The sequence below is a fragment of the Anguilla anguilla genome, chromosome 5 (assembly GCF_013347855.1).
Source record: "Anguilla anguilla isolate fAngAng1 chromosome 5, fAngAng1.pri, whole genome shotgun sequence".
Lineage (NCBI taxonomy): Eukaryota > Metazoa > Chordata > Actinopteri > Anguilliformes > Anguillidae > Anguilla > Anguilla anguilla.
In genome coordinates this window covers 26,107,103-26,129,133 of record NC_049205.1, presented here as the reverse complement: position 1 = coordinate 26,129,133, position 22,031 = coordinate 26,107,103, and the positions used below count along the sequence as shown (strand labels likewise).

Sequence of the window (22,031 nt, the reverse complement as noted above, 5' to 3'; positions counted from 1 at the left end):
GCGTTTCCACCGCAGGAACTATACCCCGGAACTAGGAACCTTTTGAGGAACTCAGTGCGTTTCCACCGCAGGAACTAGGGTCTAAATTTAGTTCTGGGGGCTTTGTTTTACCCCCCAAAACGTTCCTGCTCGGGGGGTAGTACTTTCCGAAAGTACAGGAACCTTTTGGGTGGAGCTTGCAGCGCTGAACATTTCTGATTGGTCGAGTACTCGCAGCATTTGTGTTGTATTTATTTTCCGCCATTACCCACCATGTTTGAAAATATGCAGCGGCAAACCTATTTATTTTCATAATAACTTCAAATCAAACTTGTATGTTATGCGGCGCAGTAGCCTAGTTTTGGTTATAGCCTGTCAACGTCTTGGAATTATAACGTGTGCTCTTCTGTTCTTTTCTTGCTTAAGTATTCGTTTTATAAAATGCTAAGCATTCGTGCTGGGACAGCATATTACGTAGGCTACCAAACATTCAAACGGATTAATTCGGTTGCTGAATATTTTCTTCCGGATTTTCTTTGTTAGCCCGTTGTAATTGACTCAAAACGTTTGATACAGTTATGTGAGGTATGCGGTAGTTCTGCATAATTAACATTGGTGATACAGTACAAGCAAACTGGAAATCACCATCCGCACTTTTTATCCGGGTAAAATAACAGGTTAATTCTAGTAATCTTCCCTTTAGCTTTTTCAGACTGCCGTAATTTTACTCAATTTTACTGCCATTTTTCAATTCCACGAAAAGACCAGGAAGACTATGGACTAATTTATGGTGCATGGTTCGCATTCTGGAGGGCACACTTCGCTGCTCGGCTAGCAGTAACTTCGAAGGAAAGCAAACGGTGGCTGTACCACTACTAAATTTACATTTTCACGCAAGTCGGAGTTTTCGTTCTATTCTTGTCATTTTGCCATTAGCCTATATGGAATTGACGAAGAGAAAGTAATCAAACAGCAAATTGTTTACAACGTGTGCATGTTTTATGCTGTTGTTGCCAGTTATACATATAAATGTGAATGCATTCTGTCGCTTCGGATGTCAAGACATGAAAGCGAATGTTCGCATAAAAACATAATAAATGTGTTTGAGAGGATATATGAAAATCAATAAATACAAAAGTAACCATATATAGTCATTGTTGGTAACCCGTTGTATAAGTGGAATAAACCCCTCCGGGCTGTCCCGGTTATTAGAAAATAATGTAGGCTACTTCGGTGGTAGTATGGGGTTACGGAAGAAATCATATGACAGATGGACCGACGACAACGTTGCTTTTTCATACGTCAGTGGGCTAATTTGCCTAATCTTCGCGGTACTTTAGACCCCGGTGGAAACGCAGACAACCATTGGCTGAAGGAACCTTTTAGTTCCTGGTAAAGTAGTTCCTGGGACTGAAAGTTCCGGATAATTTTGGTGGAAACGCGGCTTAGGTTGCTTTGTTGGCCTGGCTACCGTACATTTCCTTCTTTTGTTTTGAAATGTTCCGTCCGTCAGTCTACCGGAAGTAGTTTCGTACTTTTGGTTAGTTGCATACTCGTCCTTCTTAAAGTTGCTGGCTTCCTTACATTTTATGTTGCCATAATCGGGTTTATAATTTAAGGTAGGTCAATATTTTTTCGAACAGCACTATTATTTGTTTCAGTGTTGTGTCAGTGAAATTCAGAATTTCGCTTGAGTTAAATGTTCATCTAATCGGTAGGCTACTAAGTAGATCCGCTTCTGTTTCAGGGAGGATTTGAAATGACGGCTGTGCTGATGCTCATATACGGTGGTCTCTCATTCCTTTCGGTCGGTGGTACACTCTCCAAAACAGATGCCAAGAAGTCACTCAAAACTGAAATCGCTGACGTGAGTTTGTTACCTTGATGTTCAATTCTAATATGCAGTCAAAAAAGGTTAAACGCAAAAGAACAAGTTGCACTCTAATGTCAAATGCACATATTCTGTGTCAGTAGTACACTTGCTAAAAAAGTAACTCGCGTATGCAAATCATACTCTCTTCATACATCTTTATAAGCAACACAGTTCCTAAAAACGTGTACGTTATTACTGATATCAACATAATTGCGAGTTATAACATAAATTTCACCAGTTCACAGACACCATATCTCAAAGCTGTGGTACCGATGTTTTCTTACATTGTTTCAGTTCACAGGGCCTGCATTTCATGCCACCTGATTTCTCATTTTGTACCTTAAAAAGTTTTGTCACCCAAAGACTCTAATCTCAAATGTGAACTATGCTTTGTATACTGCGTATGGCATATATGCTATTCCTTCCTATAATGTTTATTGGGTACTTCACATTGTGACCTTACAAGTTCAGGGTTCATGTGCAGGTCTAGAGAATATGGAACATTATTTTAGTAATTTCCAGCCTAGAAAAGCTATGGAAATTACGAGAAAACTGTATATAAAAGTATGGACGGAAATATATTTCCAGACGTGAATTTAACCCTTTCTGTGTCGCCAGCTTTCGGTTCTCAACCTCAGCACCGGATGTAATGTCGCCCCCTGCTGATATGATTTTCGCTCAAAAAGCAAGCTTCCCAATTGGGCTCCATTCATTTTTGACAGCAAAAATAAAATACTTCCACTCAAATATTGATGTTAAATCTGAAAAAAAATCTGAATTTTTTATATTTATTGTTTATTTTAGCCAATGTCTGCGCTATCCTCGTTGTAAAGGTCATGTAGGCATGTGACCAAGGACACAACTGAGCATGTCTGTTGAGCGAAAAAATTGTACTTCCTTGTTCTCATCAGAGCCATAGAAAGACTGTTGCGACACTCTTTGATCTTACCGCCACGCAATCACGTGGTTCATGTAGCTCAATAGTTCCAAACAAATCTGCACTGTCAATCTGTTTGAATGGTTTTCAGCGGGACAGACAGCAGCAGTGACTATATTTACAGCAGCGGTAAATATTAAGGCATAGTGTGCATTGATTACTATTCTGTTCTATCATTTATATGTCTGATACTTTATTATTATTAGGGGTCCAAGCAGCGAAGCTGGTGGAACCCTATTGTATCTGTTAGGATTATTAGGGGTCCTAGCAGCGAAGCTGGTGGAACCCTATTGTATCTGTTAGGATTATTAGGGGTCCAAGCAGCGAAGCTGGTGGAACCCTATTGTATCTGTTAGGATTATTATTCTTATTAGGGGTCCAAGCAGCGAAGCTGGTGGAACCCTATTGTATCTGTTAGGATTATTATTATTATTATTATTATAATTATTATTTTCCAATAAAAGTGTCTGAGGCTCAGCAACCATGAGTCCTGGAGCAACCAAATTTGGCAGGTGGGTTCCTATGGCCCCCCACTACATAGGCATGAAAAATCACCTATGTCGACCAGATGGTGGCGCTATAACAAAAGGGTCATGTTTAAAAGGTCATAACTCCCACACCGTAAGTCAGATCAACACAAAACTTCATCGACCGATGCATCTGAATGTGCTCTACAACTTTGCTTTTGGGACTACATATGTCCGCCATATTGTTTGCCTGCCATTTGGACGTTCTTATTAGGTGGGGTGCGGAAGAGCTGTGGCTCCAAATCTAAACGGTTACGACATCTAGTAAACTTCTTTATGGCAAGCGACATCCATGGCGACGCAAGTAATCCGACACCGTAGGGTCTAGTTTTTATCAGTGAGGGTAGGGTCTGAACGTCGGGGAAGCAGTGGAAGACAGTGCCAGACATTATTTGAAGACAGTATCGGGTGAGTTAGTTTAGTCTTTGAATCTATCATTATGCTGAGAAATAGCTAAACCATTTTATTGATCGGTTCTGAGTTTCTGTGCAAACGCGCGAAAACACGCTGGTATAATGAAACAATGACGGTAGCCTAATAAATATATAGTCCGCTTCGTTCCGTTGCTACCATAACATAACGACCTACAGCTGCAGTTTCTCGCTGCAATTAGTAATATTGAATATAAACAAAAGACGCAATTTATGCTGTAAATCGTATTCTCAATTTAATCTCTAAATCGACTGTAAGTTTAGGGTTGTAACTAGGTAGTTGTTTCGTAGGTGACTTAACTCGTCTTAACTATTGCTTGTATTTTTGCATAGACTGCGTTGTTGCTGTTCTTGTTTGTGTTAGTGTTAATCAGTTTAACCTACAGGGTCCAAGTTGAACTATGCGGTTGTTCCCTGCACTTAGAACAGTAGGCTACTGCCCTCTAGGGTTTTCGACACACTTGTTCCTGGTTATGGTTATACATTTTGTTGTACGTCGCTCTGGATAAGAGCGTCTGCCAAATGCCTGTAATGTATTGTAATGCAATATTCCGTAGCAACAAGATAAACCCGACATTAGCCCTAAAATATGCCAATACAGCAGTGAAAACGCTGCTCACTGAATAACGAAATAAACAAGACAATGTTTTTTAAAAATTATACCATGTCATTATACAGTCAATATCTGGGACTACGCATTTAGTAAATATACAATCTTACCATTGGTTTTACGTGTAGAGATGTCCCTTTTGCGACTGAGCGGTCATATATTGTCTTGGATAATCCGTTTGTGAAATGTCTGCTACCTTCAAAAACAGCTGTGCGTAATACCACACCTGTTGCTTACGGCGTTGTCGCCCTTTTTAGTACAATTTGGCTTGATTGACAATTCATTTATTCAGTAGGTGAGAGTATAAGCTTTCTAACGATGTATAACATGTCTGATTTTGCTTTTGGAATAGTGTTTTATAGGTCAGCGTAACCAAATTTTTTCTTATCTGCCAATGTCTACATAAATAAAACGGTAGGCTATTTTGCGCGCAGCACACAGATCGCGAGTTGATATTACGTCTTTTTTTTTCGTTTTCTCTCAATGTCGTATTTATTATTTGAAATGTGTATGTATGTGTTATTATTCTATCTGTCTCTGTGGCGCTCTGAAATGTGCATTCTCTGCTAAGCTGAGCATTGGATTGGAATATGTGTCTGACGTAGTGTTGCACGGTATACCAAAACTTCAGCACTTTCTCGGTACTTAAAAAAATAAAAATGAACGGTTCGCTATTAGAATTTTCCTACATTCGTTAGTTTGAGTCAAATGTAAAAGCCAGGGAAAATTGTCTTCCGCATTACTGATTGAGAGGATGAAACGTGTAATTTGTCAGAATCTTCGCTAGAAGGCAGTAGCAACTAAGGTTGCCAAGTGAGGTGACTTGCGCTTGTGCACTCAGCTCCTTGATACAGCGCAAGCTTTGACTCAGTTGATTTCAGTAGCAATAGGTGTTCTAATTTGTAAATATTTTATTATAGATAGATGCTGTATTGTTATTAAAATATGCTGTTTTTCAATCTATTTAAAGGTGAAAGACCTGCTTTAAAGATTATTTAGTTTACAACTGTTTAATTTTTGAAATATCTCACATATTTTTCTGTTGTTCAGTGTTGTAACACTATAGGCCTATGCATATCAATATGTTGAAGAGGCTTCAACTTAAAGGTTGGTAATGAACCAGGTTGTTAATAAACCATGAATTCGAAAATGAGGTAAACCCTTGTGGACATTACGTTTCTCATCTATTAAGGTAATTTCAGTATCGTTAGGTACCGAATATCGAATTAGCATTGTTTAAATTTCAAGTATCATTTCAGTATTGAATATCGTAACACTAAACCTGGTATCAGTATCAAAGTCAAAATTTTGGTATCGTGACAACACTAGTGTGACGCCTTTTTTAGTTGCGGCGCAGAAACACTGCAGCTGTGCATACACGCCGGACCATCAACGTGTTACGACATGCCATCTAAGTGTTACGACATAGTAAACGCCTTTACGGGAAGCGGCCAGGACATATCCATGGCGACGTAACTAAGTCATCCGACAGCGTCTCTTAGCACAAAATTGGCCATAAGTCATCAATATTTTATACGATCATCATGATATTCAGTAGATATGTTGGGTGAAGGCATATGATCATGAGGACAAAGCCATTTTAAAATCGCTCCATAGGGGGAGCGATGGTGCCAATGCTTGGACCCCTCCCAACGCCGCTTGCGGCTTTAATTATTATTATTATTATTCTTATTTTTCTCTGCTAAAAGTGTCTGAGGCTCAGCAACCATAAGCCCTAGAGCAACCAAATTTGGCAGGTGGGTTCCTATGGCCCCCCACTACTCAGGCACTAAAAATCACCTATGTCGGTCAGATGGTGGTGCTATAACAAAGGGTTTTGCGTAAAAGGCCATAACTCCCACACCATGCATTAGATCAACACAAAACTTCATCGACCTATGCATCTGAACGTGCTCTACAGCTTCGCTTTTGGGACCACCTATGTCTGCCATATTGTTTGCCCGTCATTTGGACTTTTTTATTAGGTGGGGTGCGGAAGAGCTGGAGCTCCAAATCTAAACGGTTAAATGGCGACGCAAGTAATCCGACACCGTAGGTCTAGTTTTTAGCAGTGAGGGGAGGGTCTGAGCGTCGCGGAAGCAATGGAAGACAGTTCTTGAGCCTGCATCCATTTGAAGACAGTATCGGGTGAGTTCGTTTAGTCTTTGAATCTGTCATTATGCTGAGAAACAGCTAAACCATTTTATTTATAGGTTCTGAGTTTCTGTGCAAACGCGCGAAAACACGCTGGTATAATGAAACAATGACGGTAGCCTAATACATATATCGTCCGCTTCGTTCCGTTGCTACCATAACATAACGACCTACAGCTGCAGTTTCTCGCTGCAATTACTAATACTGAATTAAACAAAAGACGCAATTTATGCTGTAGTCTGCCAATGTCTAAATAAATAATACGGTCCATTTGAAGACAATATCGGGTGAGTTCGTTTAGTCTTTAAATCCATCATTATGCTGAGAGAAATCGTATTCTCAATTTAATCTCTAAATTGACTGTAAGCTTAGGGTTGTAACTAGGTAGTTGTTTCGTAGGTGACTTAACTCGTCTTAACTATTGATTGTATTTTTGCATAGACTGCGTTGTTGCTGTTCTTGTTTGTGTTAATGTTAATCAGTTTAACCTACAGGGTCCAAGTTGAACCATGCGGTTGTTCCCTGCACTTAGAACAGTAGGCTGCTGCCCTCTAGGGTTTTCGATACACTTGTTCCTGGTTATGGTTAAACGCTTTGTTGTACGTCGCTCTGGATAGGAGCGTCTGCCAAATGCCTGTAATGTAATGTAATGCAATATTCCGTAGCAACAAGATAAACCTGACATTAGCCCTAAAATATGCCAATACAGCAGTGAAAACGCTGCTCACTGAATAACGAAATAAACGAGACAATTAAAAAAAAAAACTATACCATGTCATTCTACAGTTAATATCTGGGACTAAACATTTTATAAATATACAATCTTACCATCTGTTTTACGCGTAGAGATGTCCCTTTTGCGAATGAGTGGTCATATATTGTCTTGGACAATCCGTCTGTGAAAAATACGCGCATCTGTCACGCCTGGGTCGGCTATCTTCATAAATAGCTGTGCGTAATACCACACTTGTTGCTTACGGCGTTGTCGCCCTTTTTAGTGCAATTTGGCTTGATTGACAACTCATTTATTCAGTAGGTGTGAGTATAAGCTTTCTAACGCTTCTATTGCTTGTATTTTTGCATAGACTGCGTTGTTGCTGTCCTTGTTTGTGTTAGCGTTAATCAGTTTAACCTACAGGGTCCAAGTTGAACTATGCGGTTGTTCCCTGCACTTGGAATGGTAGGCTACTGCCCTCTAGGGTTTTCGATACGGCTTTAATTATTTACATTTATTTATATTATATTATTGACTTTATATCACTAGGAGGAAATATCGTAAAGCAGAACTAGAGATGGCTACGATACTATGCTACTATGCCAGTTACTGAGGACTGTTGTTTTACTTTACATTTAACGTTAACCTCTTGAAGTAAACGGCACTTGTTAAACACAAGGTCCAGTCCGTTCCTCCACCCATGGTCTTCCACTCCTGTTGTTGGTAGTGCTAGATCCCGGCCTTGCTGTCACGACTGCCTCTCACAAACCTCAGACTGGACACACACACACGTCATTATAGTGGTTAAAATATAAAATATCCTAATTATTCAGCTCCTGCACTTCATCATTTTATCCTAGAAAACAAAACGGGGAGATAGCGAGTTATGGAGTTGATCATGCTCTCTACAACAGCACATATCTCTTCTCCATCTCTAACATTTCCATTCCACAGCATGCGAGCATCCTGCTCCAAGAGCTTTCATAGGCACCTTAGGATTTGGATTTGGACTTTTATCACCCCAGTTTTGGATGCTACAGATATAACTGACAATTACATACCTTGTTGCTTTTTGGATCCTTTATAGATAGCGGGCTTGCTAGGTCATCAAAGTTAGTCTCCCATGCTTTCACATGTCAGCTCTTCAACAGAAAAATATGTGAAGTAATTAGCTACCTGCAGTAATACTTTCTTTTTACTGTGAGCATCCACATTTATGCTGCTGATCGTATCACCTGTCATTGATGCACTGCCTAACAAACAATGTGTGTAATGACTGAATTAACCAAGGAACAACCTTGCTAGATACAAACTAGCCATGTTATCTAGTTGAGCTAGCTACCATTCATTGTAATCAGATGTACTAATACGGTCGAAACAAAGTGTTGCTAACTTTAACAATAACTATAATAACCTAAGATAAACTTTGTATGCCAACGAACACCAAAAACTGCAATTAAAGGTAAATGTAGGCCAACTGACATCTGGATATGGTAGCTAGCGAAGTGTTGCATACATTAGCTAACTGAATTTAGAATCTAGCAAGCTATTATCTTACGATAAACATTAACTAAAGCTGGCTAAATAAAATACCACTATTTGACTAAATTGATGAGAGGTCTGCTAATGCGTTAAAATGTCAAAAAATGCAGTCATTTCTTCAACTTACCAGCAAGCGTGTCTCGGAAACACTGAAAATGAATGGGGTTCAATGCTGGAACTATACAGTTTTTGGAACTATTGGTTGCCCCACGACACGCGTTCCTTCCACATTCTCTGATTACAATAGAAGTCTATGGGAGTGTCACAACTCTCTCTTTCTATGGCTCTGGTTCTCATGTTCTCCCTATAGGTTTTGATTTCCGTCACTGTCTCTACATATCTCATAAAAAACATGTTTTCAACATACAAAAATGGCGAGTTACTCACACATACAAAGCACTCTTTATAAGTTATTCATTCAAACTGGCTAAATCTAGGCCTGTCATTAAAAGTAGGCTATTGATATCAAAATGACGGCAAGTTACTGTACTACAAACTATATAGGTTACCTCACCAAAATTAAAGAAGCTGTATTCCAAAGCAATGCTACCCAGTGTTTTCTAAATTGTTTCAAGTCACTTGGCCCTGTGTGTATAAGCATATAGTACATGAACGGGCCAAATATATGTGTGGATGGGTTTGTAAGAGTCAAGATTGATTGAATAGGCCTGAATATGTCAAATTTGTATCGGTATGTATGTATTTAGCTGCCCAGCATTTCTGTTGCGTGAATGATTGTATGTTTCTTGGCATAAATGTCTGTTTGTAACTGTCAATGTCAATGTTGCATGCTGCAAGGGAAATGTCCCCATGGGGATAATGAAGTATTGTATGAATGTATGTACAAGATTTATTTTACATGCAGTATTTACTGTAAGTAGCAAATATACAAGAACTAGTACAGTTAGTAAAATGAACTTGACAACCAAGCATAAAGATATGTTTTCTGGAGGAATATGCATTCTGTAGGTATTCACCAGTAGTTGTGTACATTCATTTAAATGCCTTGCATGAGGCAAATTGAGGTATTTGACACTTTGATGTGACACTAAGTTTAAATGACATTGTAAGATGGTAAGATGAAAAAACACAGGGCAAGTGACTTGAAACAATTTAGAAAACATTGGGTAGGTGAGGCAAGATGGCCTATATAGTTTGTAGTACAGTAACTTGGTGTCATTTTGATATGGATACTTTTAATGGCAGGCCTAGATTTAGCCAGTTTGAATGAATGAGTTATAGCCAGTTCTTTGTATGTGTGAGTAACTTGGCATTTTTGTACGTTGAAAACGATATCATTTCTTTTTGCAAAGTGTTTGTTATAAGAAAGTGAGAACAGAAATGCATATAAATGTAGACAATGAGAAGTACGCGTACACATAGATCGGATGCCGGATGTACACTGCTTTGATTGAGAGGCAGAGCGAGGTTTTGGGGGGGCCAAGTTGAGGACATGATTCGTGATGAACAGTGGAGCTGTGCTGGGTGAAAAAATGCGAAGTAACCCTTTAAAGGAGTACCATGGTGATTTTCACACTTTCTCGGTTTTATGTGCTATTTGCACAAGAGGCATTGAAGAAACACAATGAGCAAAGTATTAAATATGTCCGTTCTGTATTCTTGGAGAAATATGCGTTTTAAATTCATCGTCCTATTTTCAACCGGTTGAGAAAGTTGTCATTTTGCTACGTCATTAATACAGTAACCACTCCCATTTCCACGACCCGTAAAGAAATCTGACAGGACACACCGTCCTGCTGTTCAGACAATGCAAATATTTGACTAACGTTAGGTTCACTTAAATTAGAGTGCCTTTAGATTATTTCTGGTTATATTCATTTAGCTAGCTAGCTAACGTTAGCTAGCTAGGAGGTTTGCTTTCATAATGCAATGTTATCGATAACGTTAGCTTGCTAGTTTGCTTTATGAGGACGTTATAGTTGTGCTTTTATCTTAACTTGGCTAGCTAGATATCAAAAATTATCATTAGATATAAGTCAACGTCCTTACCTTAGCTATCTACCGATACTTGATATACTAGCCCTACTAAGCTAGCTAGCTTGTGAAAATTCAGTCTCCCAAAGAGAGCGCATATCATGGTATGCGGGGCACGGTCTGTCAATCATAGCTAACTGACAGTTCTCATTACCACGCCCAGACGGTTCGGGTGAATTTTTATCGTGGGAAATTTAGGCTTAGAAAAATACGTTTTAAAGTACATTGAAATGACTGAAGAATAAAAAAATTATGCACATTTGTTTTGTTGTTGCCTGAAGACAACTGGGAAGTGTCACGTTCAACCACCATGGTACTCCTTTAAGAAACAGTTGTGGATTATGGCTGTGAATATGTACAGTCTGATGAACGTGTACCGTTTAGCACTTTGGCTTTGATACATACTTTATGTAAATCAATGGCTGTGACAATTTGTGTGGTGGTGTAAGTATAAAAAGAAGCAAAATGAACAGAATTACAAAAATGAACATTACAAAATGAACAGAAATATCCCCAGTGTATGTACTCACTCATCTGACGATGCAACGAGTCTTCATTGACAAAATTATCAGCAAGCTTGTAGAATTTGAGCTCCGTAGCTCGGAAATTGTGTACCCTTCTGTCCTGATCCGTTTTTTGTTATTTCGTCGAGATGAACTTTCAGTGTTTCTATGGTTTATAAGGCATTTTTATAGGCTTAGCTGTTCGCTGTTTTGTTTTGCTTAGCTAGACAGGGGAGAATAGCAGCACACGCATATGTCCCAGCAATCTTTGCATATTAGAAAATAACAGGAGTGAAATGAGGAAAAATTATGAAATTGAGTAGCCTAGATGAAACAATATGTTGTTAGGAGAATGAGCATGTAGGTGATGTCTGACATGATCATAGACTAAGCTATAGTGCAAAGAAGATAAAGTGACCATGAGTGAGATGGATTTACTTATTGAACGGTATATGAAGCAGGCGGTATTACGAGTAACATGTTGAATGTGTTGTTGAAGCAATGCGCGAAATGGACCGCGAAACAGGACGGCAGTGTCAGGCGCGTCGCACCCGCAGGTGTTACGGATGTTGTGACACCCGTACTTTCACAGAAACATGGGGTGTTTCTCAATACCAAGAATGCAAAGAACGGACTTGTGTTCTTGGGGAGAACGTTCTTGCTAGTCGTTCTTGGAAGAATGAACTCGGCAAGCTCACAAGGACAGAGAACGCTGTTATATGTATTTGAGATACCATGCGTGCTTGTGACGTGTGGTTACGCTACCTGACAGTCACCGTCCTCGGTGTATTCTGATCTCTTTCAAAGGCTGTTTTACATTGGTTTGGGGTATAGTTTTATTTAAATTGTAAACTAGCGTTAATTGTAGGCTACTTAAAATATCAAAGTGACCAAAACATCTCTTTTATCCTCTGTTCTCTAGGTAGTTAATACATGTCGGTTGCTTAATTCACAATTGCATTCTATACCGACAAAAATATACCTAGCACTTTCAGCAACAAGGGCAGGCTTGGATTCCATCCCCCCCACTTTTTCATTGATGAAACGAAACTAAAATCTGTAAAAACAGTACTTCAGAGATTGAGTTCCCCATACATAGAGACAGAGCACAACGCGTCATACTCTGAAAACCACACCCACCGGAGGGGAAAACAATTGGCACCACAATATGCAAGCAAGGGCTGAAACACTAACAAAATGCCTGTAGCTAGCTAAAAACATTAGATTTAAGCATGTCAAAGGATTATTTTAGCACCCCATGTCTACCTGCGTTAGTCTAGCTCTAGCTTGCCACTTCAGTGTAGCGACAACGTTATAACGGTCTCTGAAAAACAGTATAATTTGCCTTTGGCTCGGGGGGCTTCTGGTGAAACTGGTGCAGAAATTAGCTAAGTAGCTATCATTTTAGCTTCCCCTTCTTAGCCATCTACAAGTTTGTTGAAACAACGTCGCTAGCCAACTCCAACTTATTTCGAATGACAGTAACGTACTGTAGCCTGTAGCTAGCTTGCTAGCTGACACGCCACTAGACTCCAATGTTAGGACAGGTTTTTCGGTTCGGCAGCTTATAAAAACTTAGTTCTTTACCCAGTTGGTAGTGCATCCCACCACACACAAGCTTTTAGACATTTTTCTGTTGTTTGCTAGCAGACGAAAGTGACAAGGAGGCACCTTCACGCAATACAAAGTCAATGGAGGGCGATGAATTGTTTTCCCCTCCGGTGTGGACGGGACTTAATTGCGCTCTGTCTCTATGAAAACCTTAGTCATGCTGGATTCATTGAACGGCCATCCAGCCAATCACAGCCATTTGGCCAACCCACCAGGCCAGGGAAGAGTAAACAGTTGAAGTATGGTACGCGCGTGCATTCAGAAACAGGGCTTCTGTCACTCGCTCGCTGTGATTAGGGAATAACAACAAATCATAGGTATGAAACGGATATTTAACTACTTATTAATGTAGAATTTTCTTTTGTAACTTTGTGTTGTTATGTGATGTGTCAGCTAACATTAGTCATTGGACATAAAATGAAATAGGCTATCCTAGCTAGCTACCTCAATCATCCCAAATGCAAGCCAGCTGGCCAATAAACTTCATTCAAGCTAATTGTGGCTGACATTATGTAAGGAATAAACCACGACGGGCTGTTCCGTTATTGGAAAATAATGTACGACGGGGATGGTGATCCGGCCGAGGTAAAGCCGAGGGTCACTTAACCAGCCCCGAAGTAGGCTACATTATTTTCCAATAACTGATCAGCCCGTCATGGTTTATTCCACTTATACAACGGGTTACCAACAATGAATATATATGGTTACTTTTATATTTATTGATTTTTATCAATTTAATCAGCTGAAAGTGAAATATTCTTCCACAGGCATTTGGGCATATCATTTTACCGTTGTCAAGCAAAACTCTGGTTGATAATTCTATTTGGACCGTTGTTAAGCAAAAACCTCTGGTCGTTAATTCTATGAAAACAACGATTATATCAAGAAAAAATAGTTCCTTCTCGTTTTATACCATACAATTAGCACCAATTTTGGTCATTTTTGTCATTACATTATTTAATAAAACGGCATGAAACCATAAGTCAATAAAATTCCTCTCCCTAGCACTGTCTTGCTTTTTAAATGGGGTGGTCACACAAAGAACTGAGCTCACTACTATAGACTAGACATAATGTCTTTAGACCCTCTGAAACCGGTTTTGAATGCCAGCTAGCTTTATGATAGTTTCGCCGTCACTTGTCACCAAGCCAAAAATTCCTGGTTTTACTTTAGGTCAGAATCGTGTCACGGCATGCTTGTTATCCCGGCTAGCTAGCTAGCTAACTATTGAATTGTATTCAAAACAGTGGTTACTATAAACCGCAATCGTTCACAAACATATGGATGAAAATTCTTCCTGTAGCCATGAGTTAAATGCGGAACACCTATTCTACTGTCCAAATAAAGGCCAATTCCGATTTGCGGTATGGTTGGCAACCGTAAATAAAGCTAGCAACTGTAACTAGAAATGTGATTCAACATTGCCATCAATTGTGAAATTAGACATTGAAAGGGGGAGGGATGTAACAACAATTCAAAAGCTGTTTAACCTGCTTTAGAATGCTGGATTTTGTAGCGCATTGATTTACTGTTGCAAGCTTTATTTATGGTTACTGATAGCCAGGTCAGTATTTTCACTGGACACTTGATACATTCCACCTTATAACTTCAAAGTCCCAGGTGACTTGTGAATGGTTTAAATGGATTTTGAAAATAGACACTTCATACTACAATCATGATTACGGCAATGAGTGTGCTGTGAAGTTTAGGTAGCAAACAACAATGCTGAATCTTTCTGACGTAATTTACATAGCAACTATACGCTCAGATCGCCTAGTTTCACTCACTGTGGCCATCGATAACATTTCAGAAAATTTATAACTTTTAAAGATTTAATTCAATCTTCTAATGGGACTTTTGCCATTTATTAACCCCTTAGCGCACATGCCAAATCTGGCCAATCCTTGCCCATTTAGGGGGTACCCTATTTAAAGCTTTATAATTCTAGATGTGAACACCACAGAGAAAAATGGCTTAAATGAAGCATGACATTTCTACCATTTACAATACTAGCTTAGATCACTTTATATTCATAATTTTGGAAGAAATAAAGTGCTACAAATGCAGTTGTTCAGGCAAGAAATCTAAAATGAATTTGCTCTTTTTTAGTTCGCAAAGAAATACTGAGAGATGGCACATATACAGCAGGTTAAACTATACATGTCCTGGATCAAAAACTTCTTGACCACAAGTTCATAAAATCTAAGGGTGGATATGTAGAACTATTAAAGATCTATGAAGCAGAAAACTAAGCAGTGTACCCAGCATCTCCAAATCTACCCAAAATGTCAAAATTATGCATTGCTGTAAATCACAACATATTCACATATTTCAATACAAGTCAAATGTTTTTACTCAAGAAACTCACTGTTGCATCATTTTCAAGTGGGAATTACAATCATTACATCAGTACAGTGGTCTAAAATAGCTAGGGGTCCAGAAACATATCCAAAATCTCTCCAAAAAGGAATATAATGCTTTTTGTCCATTGTAAAGCATACAAATGAACCAAAAAAAATAATGCAAAAATATTGTCACACAATGCAGTACAGTACCTAAATGTGCAATAACTCTTGTATGTATTTCTATACTCTGTACTCTCGTATGTTTTCTTGTATAGGGATGGGATGACATGAAAACAATTTTCAACCTTCCACCATGTTTTGGCAATGTTCCAACACTAGTCATCATTGTTGCATGCGTCACAAAAACTACTAGACTACCAACGAACACTTACATTACAGTGTGAAATATCCTCATTATAAAATACCACTAACCTATTTAAAGACACTCAATTTCAAAAATAACGTATATAACCTAAATACTTTGAGCAGTAATACTTACATAGCAATGATGAAATCTTACCTGTTTTCAGTAGATAGAGACAAAAGACAGTAAATCAATGATAAAGTTATATCCACTTCTGTCTTACACCAGAAAACTATGTCAGCTAGGTCTATCAGCAAACATATGGCTTTGCTATGCGCAGAAGTCCTCAATAATAATAGTATATTCCAAGAAATTACGAAAAATCATTGACAAGGTTTCGTTAGGTGCAGCATCTTTTACTGCTACCACAGAGTGAATGCGTAAGTGAATGCGATAAGAAAATTTTTGGTTACGCTGACCTATAAAATGCTATTCCAAAAGCAAAATTAGACAGGTTATACATTGTTAGAAAGCTTATACTCTCACCTACTGAATAAATGAATTGTCAGTCAAGCCAGACTGTACTAAAAAGGGCAACAATGCCGTAAACAACACGTGTGGTATTACGCACAGCTATTTTGGAAGATACCCAGGCCTCACAAATGCGCGTATATTTCACAAACGGATTGTCCAAGACAATATATGACCACTCAGTCTCAAAAGAGACATCTCTACACGTATAACCAATGGTAAGATTATGTAGGCTATTTATTCAATATTTAGTCCCAGTTATTGATTGTAGAATGACATGGTATCATTTTTTAAAACTTTGTCTCATTTATTTCGTTATTCAGTGAGCAGCGTTTTCACTGCTGTATTGGCATATCTTAGGGCTATTGTCGAGTTTATCTTGTTGCTATGACGGAATACGATTTTTGAGTGGTGAAAGAATATTTTTATGAATGCCAAGATAGACAATATTGTCCATTATGTCATGGGTGGGGGGTGTAGTTCTAGATGAGACTGCAGGGAGAGGGTGCGTGTTAAATGAACGACCAGAGCGACAATGGTGGCGCTGCGAAACTCTGCATAGTTGTCGTGTATCGTCTACTAATGAAACAAAAAAAAAACACGTTTCTGTTTTTAAGTCATACATTGGTTGCAGTAGCACTGAATGTCTGAGTTCAGTAATCTCGGCACGCCGGCGTGCTGACCACTAGGGGCTTTGCGCTAAGAGGTTAATGGTGTGCATATTGTGTTCTTGTTTTGTTTGATGAACTTTATTGTACAGTGGATGCAATGCACTTTAATAAAATTTTGGACCCAGCTCTGCACTCTCTTGACTGTTTATTTTTATTTTTTTAAAGTGCCCTGAACTGATGTCCCCCTTACATTACTTTTGTAGCAGTAATTAACTTTTGTGTACATTAATTCTAGGGTGAGTTTTTCCCTATATCCTCATGCTAAAATCGACTGTAAATCCACATTTTAAAGCTGATATTTAAAAAATGTATTTTAAATATCCCAGGGGGGTCCCGGGGGGCATGCCCCCGGATCCCTCTAGCGGGTTCACATCTTTGTCACCTTTTTCACCCCTGATGAGATTGCACCCCTGTAATATTATGGTATGTTGAATGCTGGTGATTATAGTACCTTTGGATGAAGGGCGTGGTGCTACAATGTGCATTTTGAACTCAATATTATTTGCATATGGTGGTGAAGAAAATGTGGAAATGCATGGCATTCATTTTTGATTTGGCATGTTGTAGAGACTGGAACGGGGGCCGAAGGGGGGGGGGGGCGGTACTCACATCCCACCCCTAGAACCCCCACACTTTTAAAATCGCTGCTGCACCCCTGGGCAGTGTTGTATAATGGGTAAGGAACTAGTCTTGTAATCTAAAGGTCACAGGTTCGATTCCCTGGTAGGATACTGCCATTATACCCTTGATCAAGGTACTTAACCTGCATTGCTTCAGTATATATCCAGCTGTATAAATGGATGGAATGTAAAAAATAAATTTAAAAATGCTATGTAAAAAGTTGTGCAAGTCGCTCTGGATAAGAGCGTCTGCTAAACAACTGTAATGTAATATGAATGTACTTTCCTGACGTTCAGCACTGGTAGTTATAATTATGAATGAGTAATGTTTTAAAATGTAGTGTTGTCATGGGGTGTTGCAGACAGTTCTTACGTAGTAATTTGTATGTGGGTACATAGAGAACATGGCGAGGTAACATTAATGTAGAAACGTGCCGTTTGCTGATAAGAATGTTTTCTACAGAAGCCAAGTGAAGAAATGTAATTAGTAGAAACGCCACAGTGGTCAGCTGGTGTAACTTTTGAAGAAAATCAAGACATTTATCGCCATGAAATGGCTGGCCGTGAGTGACTTTTGGTAAACATCTTTCTGCATTGAATATTCTGATATTTTGATAAGTGCAAAAACAATTGAGAATTATTAGTTAGCAATATAAGTGTAAGAAAATGTGAGTTTAATATACGAAAAGATCTGCCCCTGAGAGCAAGGCTGGATTCGATCGTCCAACCATGTGCTTTGCAGTCATTTACTCTTTCAGTGCGTCACCGTCAAGTAGCTGTCTAAAAGCGTGAATTTTTTTGGTCAAATGTGTCCGTGGTTTTAAAGAAGAAGACAGGTCAGTAAGCACAGTTGAGCTCCGGTTGTATCCATATGGCCTGGGGATATTGTAGCAGGTTAACTGAACGTGTAGATGGTATGTCATAATGCAGTCTATACATTCGGTGAATGATGGGTGGATGTGGTGCAAAAGCAAAAATTGAGAAATAAAATACAATAATTAGTGAGCAAATTCGGTTCAGGTGGGGCTTGAACCTGTGACAACGATTTGTAGATTGTGACGTTACCACTGAGCCACGAAGTGACTAACTGTAATGACTGGCAATTTTCTTGGGTAAAAAGATATGTCCATTTTGCGTGTGTATGCAACATTTTGATTGGCTGGTGATGGTGAAGGATTGGCTGGTGTACGTAAAATGACCAATGGGGAGACATATTCTTTGTGGGCTAGGAGGCAGGAAAAAGAAGAAGAAGGGGAAAACACAAAATCCTGGGGCTTTATTGTGTGGACATGTGAAGTTGTTAATGAATTTTGTCTGTTGAAATGGGGCCAAAATGTACCGAAATGAATGATTTTAAGGGCTGAGAGTCTGTGGCTGTTGTGGTTATTTCTGTGGGGAACCCTGAAAAGTGTCAAACTCTCAGTGCTGTATAGGTAAGGGGCATGCCTCCTGCCAAGGCGTAACTTGGCGGGATGGCATACCTGCCATTCCAATTATATACTCTTAAGGTATTGCCCCTTTTTAAGCACAAGCCTGAAAATGACATACCCAAAATAAAATGGTTACTGTTCTTGAACCCTTTTGACTACAGGTATAATCCTGATCTCTTCTGAAAGGTAGCCTAACCCATGGGAGTATGTTTTCCAAGAATGACTCTAAATGCTTCTGAAAGAAAATAACTGAAGCTCAAACACAGTGGAAGTGGAAGATTTTTTCTCACCAAAAAGTTGATATTGTTGGCAGCACCCCTTGTTACAAAGGAACCTCTGTCATTAAACACTGGTAAAACAGTTTATAGAGATAAAGATGTGAGTTGTTACTAGGGATGCACCAAAATGAATATTCTTGGCCGAAACCGAAAATAAGGAAACACTTGGCCGAATACCAGTGTTTTTTCATTTATTTGCCCATTTGTACCATTGCATAAATTAAATCAATTTTGCTTTTGATTTATGCTTTTCAATGACAAAATTAAATTACAAAACGACAAGGTGATGAAAAAACTTATTAGTCTATTGAACATTCAGTCCTTTCCAGCAGACATTATACCAAAAAAGCACAATAACTGAAAATAAATAAATAAATTAGAAGTAAAATAAAATGTCTTTATTTGCCCATCTTTGAGCGAATGATTTCCCTGAATATATTAGGCCTATACTGCACTGACTGTTGAAAGAAAAAAGAAAAAAGCTATTGCGATAACATGTCTGTATAAAAAAAAAGTACATGGGGATAAACTCACAACAAAGGAATAATCGCTCTTTTAAACAATAGGCCTACTTACTACTTCTTCAGGAAAAGTGACAGGTTCTTCTTTAGAAACAGAAGCTTCTCTAGTTTCTCACAGGAAAGTTGGTTCCTTTTCTCATCAATGACATGAGATGCAGCGCTAAACAGTCTCTCACTGTCTGTGCTTGTGGATGGCGCAGGCAAGTATCTGCGTGCCATCTGTGCCAGCTCTGGAAAACGGCCTTGTTTGGTCCTCCAATATCCAAGAGGGCTATCGCTTCTGGGGATGGGGACTTCTGCTTTATAAAGTGTACATTGGAGACCAGATATGCCACATATGTGCATTTGGTTTGGGGTAATGAACATAGAGGGCAGGGAGTGTTCCACAGAAAGCTGATATACTAGTATAATTTTTCAGTAAGAATCTTTTTGGGGGGTAATTCAAGATCTTTATTATTTTCCTTTGTACAATACAAGAATAAAATAACTAAAAAACAAACAAATCTTTACTTGAGTTAAAGTACTGGAGTACTTGCTTTTAAAAATACTTGAGTATTCAAAAGTACATTTTTAAAAATATCATCGCATTGTTGTATTGTTTCTACAATGCATTTACAGAAGCTCGTAACTCTCTGAAACCACCTACTGAATGCACTGACTTGCTTGTAGAACCACTAATGTGCTACACAAAACTGCCTATAGAAACGTCAGCATAGAAATGCAATTGAATCCACAAAAGGACAGCCATTATCGTTTTCATTTTTTATTTAAACATTTTTTCTCCCACAAAACTAGCATGGCAGTGTTCTGATACAGCTGTAGCAGTGTGTGTATATGTGTATGGTTGTGTGTGTGTGTGTACGTGTGCATCAGTCAGACAGTGGAATCTCTGTAGATGCAGCTTCCTCAGAAAACAAAAAATAAAACCATCAACCTATCTTAAAATCCCAGTTATACTTCTAGCTTTATAACTGCCCCAACAGCAACACTGCTTTCAGCGAGACAAACATCAAAACAGATTGTAGATGTATAGTATAACCCTGCTAACGAAAATTCTCAGCCTGGTCAAACTGGTCAAACTAGTCAAACTTGAAGAAGTCCTTATTCAACTTCAGTAGAAGCTGGTTTTCGAAGTTGTGTGAATCAATTCTTCCTCATCTTGGGCTCAAGATCAATCCAGCTGCACTAAAAAGCCTTTCACAGGCAGCAGAGGCAGGTAGGGCTGTGTTTAACTTGAGCGACAGGTTGGATACAGCTGGGTAAGATGTCAAAATGTTCACACCTTCAGATGTACACGCCAGGTAAATGTATGCATCCAGTTGTTTGGTCGTTTCCTGTGTGTGTACATGCTTCATATTAGAAAAGAAATCCTCTTCATCAGAAGCGCTTGAGGAGTTGTCAGCAGGTCGCGGCAGAGGCTCATGGTCGGGAAGATGTTCCTTGATGTAACTGAGGCCTAAATCAGAAATAATTAGTTTTTTTTATTATTATCTTTTTCATCATCATCATCTTCGTCATCAATATCTTATTTGACAGGAAGCGTTAATGATTCTAGTCATTTCATTTATTTAAGATTATTTTTGACATCTTCATTTTCAAAACCATAAATTATCTCTCCTAGTATTGACACTAGCAATAGTGATTGAGCCAAGGAATTCAAAGCTACCAAATTCCACCTGTTAAGCTTCTGAATCCACATTTTAAACATTTAACTTTACACCTTATACAATTTACAAGGCTTTCATAGATTTTAATCTAAACTTAGTAGGCTATATGTGAGTGACTTTCCTGTGGAAATATTGGGATAAGTTTCAAACTCCAAGTTTTAAACAAATAAACTAACTCAGTACTTATACAGAAAAGTCACGCATATATAAAGCTTAAGATAGGTAGCAATGAAAATGTGTCTGTAATAGTGAAACAGTATGATGTATGATTAGGCTATACGGTGTATACAACTTCAGTGTTTAAAAAGGTGGAAATGAGAAAATGACCATGGAGAATCTAGTTATTTTTCTTACCTAGTTTGAGGACGTCTTCATCACTGGTCCAGGATGTTTTGAATTTTGGATGAAGAATGGCTGCAGCAACCAGCTCTGGGTCAGACATCATTTTCCCAAACCGGTTCTTCAAACCGTCTTGCAGGGCATCAACTAGTGGCTTGGAGAATCTCTGCGACGCTCTGGTTTTCTCAAGCTTGGTGATGAGGGTGGTAATTGTAGGGAGGAGCCATCCCATCTGAATGTTGGATTCTCCCTGTAGTATGTTTATCGCCTGAGCAACTGGACTCATTGTGTTTGCATATTCACCCAAAAAGGCAATGTCAGCTGGACTGTACCTAACACACACAAAAACAAAACAAACATTTAAAAAAAAATCTTCTATATGGAACCGCTATGCATTCAGATATATTTAATCTGACAGACCAGTTATTTCAGAATACACGGGATGTGA

The 22,031-nt window shown here is 38.8% G+C and overlaps 1 protein-coding gene across 8 annotated transcripts in view; it reads left to right on the top strand.

The window, feature by feature from the left end:
- The first annotated feature begins 1,467 nt into the window (after window positions 1–1,467).
- Window positions 1,468–22,031, top strand: part of chid1 (chitinase domain containing 1) — a 386,345-nt gene continuing 365,781 nt past the window's right edge. For all 8 annotated transcript variants that reach the window (XR_004765361.1, XM_035418828.1, XM_035418832.1 and 5 more), the window contains exons 1-2: window positions 1,468–1,598; window positions 1,727–1,846. Coding sequence is in view for 7 of the 8 variants with exons in the window: in XM_035418828.1 (XP_035274719.1) it covers window positions 1,739–1,846 (108 nt within the window). In the remaining variant the exon portion in view is untranslated. The remainder of the gene's footprint in view (window positions 1,599–1,726; window positions 1,847–22,031) is intronic.